This window comes from Sorex fumeus, unplaced genomic scaffold, assembly GCF_029834395.1.
Source record: "Sorex fumeus unplaced genomic scaffold, SorFum_2.1 ptg000036l, whole genome shotgun sequence".
Taxonomy (NCBI): domain Eukaryota; kingdom Metazoa; phylum Chordata; class Mammalia; order Eulipotyphla; family Soricidae; genus Sorex; species Sorex fumeus.
The window spans coordinates 23,409,281-23,418,455 of NW_026606093.1; the positions used below are offsets into that span (position 1 = coordinate 23,409,281).

Below are 9,175 nucleotides of genomic sequence, written 5' to 3' on the forward strand. Positions count from 1 at the left end.
GTTTTAATCATGAGGGTTTGTTACAGGCATTCACGATTCCAATACCAATCCCACCCCGCTGACACCTTCCCTCCACCATTGACTTTGTTTACCCAAACCACCCCTCCAGCCTGCCCTCATAGCAGGCCCACAGTAATTTATTTTGTATTGCTTGATATGATGAACTGGCTAACAGAATAATCAAAAAATTATTTCTGTACCTTTCGGCCGGAATTGCCAGCGTTCAGTAAATCGCAAAAATGACCAACACAAAGGGAAAGCGGAGGGGCACCCGCTATATGTTCTCCAGACCTTTCAGAAAACATGGAGTTGTTCCTTTGGCCACGTACATGCGTATATACAAGAAAGGTGATATCGTAGACATAAAGGGAATGGGCACTGTCCTAAAAGGAATACCCCACAAATGTTATCATGGCAAAACTGGAAGAGTCTACAATGTTACCCAGCATGCCGTTGGCATTGTTGTTAACAAACAAGTCAAGGGTAAGATTCTTGCCAAGAGAATTAATGTCCGCATTGAGCATAGTAAGCACTCTAAAAGTCGAGGCAGCTTCCTGAAACGGGTGAAGGAAAATGATCAAAAAAAGAAGGAGGCCAAAGAGAAAGGAACTTGGGTTCAACTGAAGCGCCAGCCTGCTTCACCCAGAGAAGCACACTTTGGAAGAATCAATGGAAAGGAGCCTGAGCTGCTGGAGCCCATTCCCTATGAATTCATGGCATGAGAAGTGTTTGTTTAAAAATAAAGAGACTCCTGGACTATAAAAAAGTTATTTCTGTAGAAGAAAATTTGTGAAAATTGTGGTGTCTCACCATGGGGACATTAATACCTTTTCTGAGGTTTTGCTAAGCTGTTGTTGCAATTTAAGACTTTCGAGTTAATGTCTTTGTTAGTTGACATTGGTTGGCTTCAGTGTTATATTCCATCCAATCTGGTGTGCTCCTACTGGGATGTCAGTGCTGAAGAGGTTGAACATGTGGCACAGCCACGAATGTGGTCACGATCACGATCACGATCACGATCATCCTATTGTTCGTCGTTCGCCTCAAGCAGGCCCCAGTAACGTCTCCTTCGTCCTAGCCCTGAGATTCTAAAAAGTGCCACATTCAAGGCTCTTTCAGGGTTAGGAGAATGAGACCCATCCTTGTTACTGGTATTTGGCATATTGGGTACACCAAGGGGAGTTTGCCAGACTGCCAGTCTGGCCATGGGGAGTTTGCCAGACTCTGCCATATGGGCAGGTTACATTCGATAGCCTGCCAGGTTGTCCAAAGTAAGAATGAGATAAGCTGGATAAATCAGGATTATCTCCGGGAGCTGGGTTTTTTAGTCTCTGGGTCTTGGCCGTTGACGGAATTACACAGCACCAGGGGGCCAGTTGGTGGATGTGACCCTTGCCTACTGGAATTTGGAGGGTCTGGGTGGAGGATGCTCAGCCCCGATCCGAGCAGGCTTGGAGATCTCAGCCCCGGGACCCGCATGCCTTTGTTCCTGTGTTGGTACCTTCATGCATGTGGAGAGTGGTCTCAGCATGGTTGTGGCTGGTTCTGGAGGTATTTGGCTGCTGGAGCTCTGCTCGGGGTGGGGAGGAAAACTCAACCCGCCCCCCTCCAAGGGGCCCCAGCGAGGATGGCCAGGCGTCGGGGCAGGAGACTCTGCCACGAATGTGGTAGGGCCAAGATTTTCATATGTACTTCCTTTCCCAAAGTCTTTATTTAAAAATAAATAGCTGGAGCGATAGTACAGAGGGTAGGGCGTTTGTCCTGCACACTGCTGACCCGGGTTCAATCTCCGGCATCCTATATGGTTCCCTGAGCACCGCCAGGAGTAATTCCTGAGTGCAGAGCCAGGAGTAACCCTTGAGCATCACTGGGTGTGACCCAAAAAGTAAAAAATATATATATATATTTTACATATATATACATATATATATAATCAGGGCAGAGAGTATAGTGGGTAAGGTGCTTGCCTTGCATGCTATCAACCAGGTATTCATTCCAGGTATCATATATGGTCCCCCAGCCCCTGCCAGGAGTGATCCCTGAGCACAGGAATAGAAGTAGATCCTGAACACAGCTGGGTGTGGGCCAACCCACCCCTCCCCCAAATTGTAATGATATTCAATGAACTATCAAGTTTCACTTGAGGTCTTTATTTTTTTCCACCGAGTTTCCAATACCTAGTTGCACATCTGTGCTTTATTTTTTGCTCTCTCTATTTTAGGACCAGATGAAAGGAGCACATAGAGATTGCGATTTCTAAATTTTCAAGACTGCATCTCCTGAAATATTTAGGAAGGGAATCAGAAGATTCCTTTTACATAACTAAAAATCAATGACGGCACCAAGGAAACGTGGCATGAAAACTAGACAACAGTTTCATGGTCTATTGTCTAGTCACTCTTCACACGTTCCCCATTTTTCTTCCTTTCCTTTCTTCTTCCAACCTAGGATGTAATCAAAAGCTACGTTTCATATTTACTTTTCATATTTGTTTGGTCTCCTTTAATCTGCGGCAGATTCTCAGCCCCTTTTCTTCTTTCAGGACTTGGGTTGTTTTGGAGAGTCCAATCTAGTTATTTTTCAAAACAAAACAAAACAAAACAAAACAAATAAAAAAAAAACCCCACACAAAAACATGTCCCTTGGATTTGTTTGATGTTTCTGCAGGGAAAGATTGCGGTCCAATATGATTAGAAAGGAGAATGACAGCAGCGAGGCTGTGGTGTCCTTTTCAGTTCATCACATCAGGGGGTTTAAAATGCCTGCCCACTCAGATAGAGAAGAGCGCACCAAATAAAGGGTGTTGGGAGGATCCTCCCAGGGTGGGAGAAGCATGCTGAAAGTAGACTATAGACCAAACATGGTTGCCACTCAGTGCCTCTCTTGCAAACCACAGGACCCAAAAGGAGAGAGAGAGAGAGAGAAAAAAAAGGAATGCCCTGCCACAGAGGCAGGATGGGATGGGGGTGATGGGGGGTGGGAGAGATGCTGGGACCCGTGGTGGTGGAGGATGGGCGCTGGTGGAGGGATGGGTACTTGATCATTGTATAACTGAAACCCAAGCACAAAAATTTGTAAGTCTATAACTGCACCTCATGGTATTTCACTAATTAAAAATAAATAAATAAATAAATAAATAAAATAAAATGCCTGCCCACTCCATCCCCAGCCTTACTAGAAGCTCTTGGTGACAGTAATGCTCGCGGGATTTCAGAGCCAAGATTTTCCTTTGTTGTGATGGGCAATATGGTAGTAACGCTCTCCTGGTGTGAATCTCACTGCACCCCATCAGTTTCTCATTGTTGATTTTAGCACGGTTGGTGATAATTGTGTGAGATCTTTCCAGACTTGCAGGATTCACCCTGGGCGGCAGTGGCTACTTCTTTCTCCCACATTTGCACAAAGAGGAAACTGAGTCAGACAGAAAGAAACTTTTGTGGCCCCCCCCCCCTTCCCCACTCCCAGCCAGGAAAGGGCAGAGTTGAACTTCCTCCTGGGTCCACTGCTGAGAATGTCTTATCTCTTCTTTCCACTGTCCACTGCCTAGAGGTGGTTAACTCATCTGTTTAGCTCCAGGCAAGACAAGAAAATGCGGTATAGTTCAGATCACAGAAGATACACTTTATTTCAGCACTCTTCCTTCTGATTCTCTCAGCAACTTTCTACCCACTTCTAAAGACTGATGCTTCCATTCTCCCCGCTCGGACTAGTTCCTGAAAACTGGCAAAGGGCCTGTGACACCCTCGACCCCTGCAGAACTGAGACTCCCAGTGATGACCCCTATGATTTGGCCCCACAGTGCCCCGGATCCTGTTACTTGTCAGTATCTTACAGCAACCAATAGCATTTCCTTTGGGCGTGGCACTGTCAAGGCTGAGACAGACCAACCAGAATTGATGGAGAATATGATGATCAATTTCTCACTAGGTTTTATTTCCAAAGGGGAATTGGAAGGGTGCTGGGCCTGAAAGGGGACTATATTTTTCTATGAAAACTTACTCTGCCTCTGAAATCTAGCCACAGCCATGCTTAAGACCGTTCTCCACATGCTCGGACGAGCCTCATGCATGAAGGAACTGGCGGAGGAATCCAGGTGTGCGGGACCTGGGTCTGAGATTTCCAAGCCTGCTCTGATCGGAACTGGGCCTCTTCCACCTAGATCCCCCATCTTTCAGTAGCTAGGCAGTTACACCCACAAGATGCCCTGTAATCCCACCAACAGCCAAGATCCAAAGACTCTAAAACCAAACTCCCAGAAGAGAACAATCCAGAATCTTCTGCCCCTACGCCTGGCTGTCCCCACTGGGGTCCCTTGGAGGGGGAAGGGTTGAGTCTCCCTCCCTGCCCCAAGCAGAGCCCTGGCAGTTGAAGACCTCTGAAACTAGCCACAGCCATGCTTAAGACCACTCTTGTGCATTCGTGGCTGTGTGACTTCTTATTATCTAGTTATCACTCACGGAGAACCCGGCAGGCTACTGAGAGTATCCTGCCTGCATGGCAGAGCCTGGCAAGCTCCCCATGGTGTATTCGATATGCCAAAATCCAGTAACACTGATGGGTCTCATTCTCCTGACCCTGAAAGAGCCTCCAATGTGGCACTTGCTAAAATCTCAGGGCTAGGACGAAGGGAGATGTTAATGGTGCTTGCTCAAGGAAATTGATGAACAATGGGATGACAATGATACAGTGATGAAAACTCACTTTGCTAATCAAGGTATTGGATAAAAAAACAATCCCGAGATAGTACAACTAGAAGAGATCCCCAAGAAAGTTGAGTGACCCCTCAAAAGAGTTACAGGTGAGGGTCTGGAGTGATAGCACAGCGGGTAGGGCATTTGCCTTGCAGGCAGCCAACCCGGGTTCGATTCCCAGCATCCCATAGGGTCCCCTGGACACCGCCGGGAGTAATTCCTGAGTGCAGAACCCTATCAGGAGTAACCCTATCAGTTACCCTATCAGGAGTAACCCCTGAGCATCACCATGTTTGACCCCAAAAGAAAAAAAATAGAGTTACAGATGTGAAAAGTGAGCAGGAGAATTGGGGTGTGTGAGTTGCCCAGGGCCATTGCTGGGGACCCAGAGATCTGGGCGTCAAACTGGGGATCCCACCCTCCATCACTTCAGGGCACACTTGCTCTATTTTCCTGTGGTTCATTCCTGCCCTTCTTGGAAGGATTTGCACATTCTATCCCTCCCCCCTTTCATTGGTTCATTCATTCATGGTTTATCTCTTGCTGTTACGTGCTGGATCCTGCTCAAGGCACAGGGAAGATAAAACCAAAGCCAGTCCCCAGAGTCAGCCTTGGGGAAGGACTGGAGCCCAGAGAGGTGCCATAGTCTAGAGTTAAGCTCTGCCCAAGTGCTCTCAGGGCACAGATAGAGGAACCCAGGCAGGGGAAGGATGCACTGGTCTTACTTAGGCGTGGGAAAGGCTGCTGAGTAAGAGAAGACATCCTGGGAGAGGAAAGAAGCAGGGCAGGGTTTGATGTGCAACGAGAGGATTCTAGAACGTTCCTGGAATCCAGTTTTTCCCAGCCTCCAGAGGATGGGGGTGGCGGGGTGGCCCTCATGATTAGCCTCTGACTCAACTCAATCGATGGGCCAAAACAAGCATTTGAGCATCCAGAGGTTAGAGAGCTAGTCTGTCCAGGGGTTAAGGTACTTGCCTTGCAGGGGAGAAGGGGGGAAGGGGGTCTGGAGCGATAGCACAGCGGGTAGAGCGTTTGCCTTGCACACGGTCAACCTCGGTTCGATTCCCAGCATCCTGTAATGTCCCCTGAGAACCGCCAGGAGTTATTCCTGAGTGCAGAGCCAGGAGTAACCCCTGTGCATCACTGTGTGTAACCCCCAAAAAGCAAAAAAAAAAAAAAAAAACGGGACTTGCCTTGTACACAGCTGACCCTGGTTTGATCCCAGGTCCCTGTGGAGGGTTCCTTTTTTTAAAAAAATTTTTTTAATTTATTTTTTTTTATTAGTGAAACACCATGAGGTACAGTTATAGACTTACAACTTTTTGTGCTTGGGTTTCAGTTATACAATGATCAAGTACCCATCCCTCCACCAGCGCCCATCCTCCACCACCATGGGTCCAGCATCCCTCCCACCCCTCATCCCCCCCATCCCACCCTGCCTCTGTGGCAGGGCATTCCCTTTTGTTCTCTCTCTTTGGGGTGTTGTGGTTTGCAAAAGAGGCATTGAGTGGCAACCATGTTTGGTCTATAGTCTACTTTCAGCATGCATCTCCCATCCTGGGAGGATCCACCCAACACCCTTTATTTGGTGCTCCCTTCTCTTTCTGAGCTCCCTTTTCCCCCTAGCACGTGTGGCTGGCCTCAGGTTCCTTGAACACTATCAGGAGTGCTTCTTGAGCACAGTCGGGAGGAGCCCCTGAGTACCCCCAGGTGCACCCCGATGCCCTCCCCCAAGAACTTGAATATCCTTCCTAGGGCCTGGAGCTTGTAGATGCAGGAGGCGGCTGGGGAGGGGTGGGAGTGATGCTGAGAGTGGCCCCAGGGCTCTGATTGCAGCTCCCGCGTGGGCAGCTCCCCGCTCTTCCTGCTGGCTTAAGGACAGTTATCGGAGCTGTGAGCCCTTGGCTGTGCTGGGAATAATCACAGGCTGGAGGAAGGCTGTGTTGATTAGACCGAGAGGCACAGGCAGTCAAAGTTCCAGCTGCTTCTATTTTTTTTCTGCACCTGCATCTGACCAAGTTGGACCATGCAAGGCAGTGAGGAAACATCTGCTGCAAGCTGGTGGATGGTGGATGGTACAGCTTCTCGCCCCGGGACCCCTCTGCCTTGAACAACAGCGGCAGGAAAATGTTCACTTAGGGCTGGAGAGGTCATTCGACAGGCGGACAAACCCTGAAAAGCATGTTTTGCATGCGGGAGGCCCAGGTTTGGTCCCTGGCCCCGGGAACCACAATTTCCTGAGCAACATCCTGGAGGTGCTTAAGGGCTGCTCCCAGCTCAGTGCTTACCATCTGCTCTGTGCCAGGGCCGGTGCTAGGGGCTCTGGGGACCAGAGCTCAACACAGAGCTCTGTGCTCTGTTCTCTGTTGGTGCAGTTTATCACAGAAAGAAAGAATAACCACGATATGACAAATCAATGCAATGAACGACCCACTGTCACCAGGGCCGGAACTCCTGGCCAAGTCACTTCCTCTTTGGCCCCAGAGGGGCTGTAACCAAACGAGCAGGAGGGTGCACTGAGGTGGGAGCAGCCCCTAGGTATCTGCAGGTGTGGCCCCCATGCCAAGCCAAGCCACTTATCATGCTGGGCTGTTGTAGGTATCGGGCATGGGCTTACCTAGTTAATCTCCACACTAATGCACATAGTCAAGGGTTTCTAAGATGCCTATTTTTTTAAAATTTATTTATTTTTTATTAGTGAAACACCATGAGGTACAGTTGTAGACTTACAAGTTGTTGTGCTTGGGTTTCAGTTATACAATGATCAAGTACCCATCCCACCACCAGTGCCCATTCTCCACCCCCACCAATCCCAGTATCCCTCCCACCCCTCCCATCCCCTATCCCACCCTGCCTCTGTGGCGGGCACTCCCTTTTGTTCTATCTCTCCTTTTGGGTGCTGTGGTCTGCAGAAGAGACATTGGGTGGCAATCATGTTCTGTCTATAGACTACTTTCAGCATGCATCTCCCATCCTGGGCGGATCTTCCCGGTACCCTTTATTTGGTGCTCCCTTCTCTATCTGAGCTGCCTTTGCCCCTACAGTGTGCTTCTAAGCCATGGAGTGAACAACCTGGTATTTATCACAGCTGCTCTTGGGTGTTAGTCTCTTATTTTGTTACTTTATGTTATCCAGATGAATGCAATCTTTCTATGTCTGTCCCTCTCTTTCTGACTCATTTTGCTTAGCATGATATTTTCCCTGTAGTACCATTTGTATGTAAATTTCATGACTTCATTTTTTTCTAACAGCTACATAGTACTCCATTGTGTAGATGTACCAAAGTTTCTTTAACCAGTCTAAGATGCCTATTTTGCTCAGGAAGAAACCAAAGCTCACAGAGGGCGAGCTTTTAGTTCTGGTTACACCACGAACCCAGGGCACCAACCTGGTGTGTGAACCCACCATCCCACCATCCTGCTTGCTTGAGAAGATTGATACTTTCGAGATGCGATGTTACTGTACCATTTGCCAATATTCCTCCACTACTGCTCCTTTCCCTTCCACCTCTACACGTAGCAGGTAACTCCGTTCAATACGCAGAATTATAGTTTGTTTTCAGTGGCCATTTTCCATTTCCTTCTTTGTTTCTTTGCACACCACAAATAAGTGAGATGTGACTCACTTCAATTAGCATTCCAACCAGGTTGCAGCAAACTGCATGATTTCAACTTTTTATAGTTGAACCCCCTCTCGGAGAGCCCGGCAAGCTACCGAGAGTATCTTGCCCACACGGCAGAGCCTGGCAAGCTCCCCGTGACGTATTCAATATGCCAGACACAGTAACAACAAAGTCTCCAATGGAGACGTTACTGGGCCCGCTCGAGCAAATCGATGAACAACGGGAGGACCGTGACCGGAGTATTCCATCATTTTATATTCTATTATATATGGATATAAATCTGAACACATATGTGTATATGTCACAATTTCTTTTTGCACTTATCTGTTGCTGGGGACTCGTGTTTTTTTCCTAGTTCTTCATTATTGTAAATAGTGCTGCAATGAACATAGGAGTGCAAAGTGATGTTTTATGTTCTTGGGTTAGAGGGCAAGGCGTCGAATTTATTAGATCATATGGTAGTTCTATTTTAAATTTTCTGGGGATTAAAATCTGGGAATTTTTATCATCAATGGCTGTTGAGTCCTGTGAAACACTTGCTCTGCACCTTTTGATATGATCATGTGATTTCTTTCTTTGCTTTCATTGTTGTGGCATTTAAAATTAATTGCCATAAGCTGATGGAGATCTTAACTCTGCCTCTCTAAAGTTCATTATCCAAAAAGTGACATCTAATGTTATTTGGCAGCTTTTGTTCTATTAAAATCAGTTTACCTTAAATAAAAAAAATGAAATTAATTGACATATATATCAAAATACCCTGGATTTTTTTTTTTTTTTTGCTTTTTGGGTCACACCCAGAATTGCACAGGCTCATGCACTCAGGAATTACTCCTGGCGGTTCTCGGGGGACCATATGGAA

At 47.3% G+C, this 9,175-nt stretch overlaps 1 protein-coding gene across 1 annotated transcript; it reads left to right on the forward strand.

The window, feature by feature from the left end:
* Window positions 1-200: 200 nt before the first annotated feature.
* LOC130027202 (60S ribosomal protein L21-like) lies at window positions 201-756 on the forward strand. The gene has a single exon (XM_056117865.1). It carries the CDS (start codon window positions 240-242, stop codon window positions 720-722), a length of 483 nt encoding a protein of 160 aa, XP_055973840.1. The 5' UTR covers window positions 201-239; the 3' UTR covers window positions 723-756.
* The last annotated feature ends 8,419 nt before the right edge of the window (window positions 757-9,175 follow it).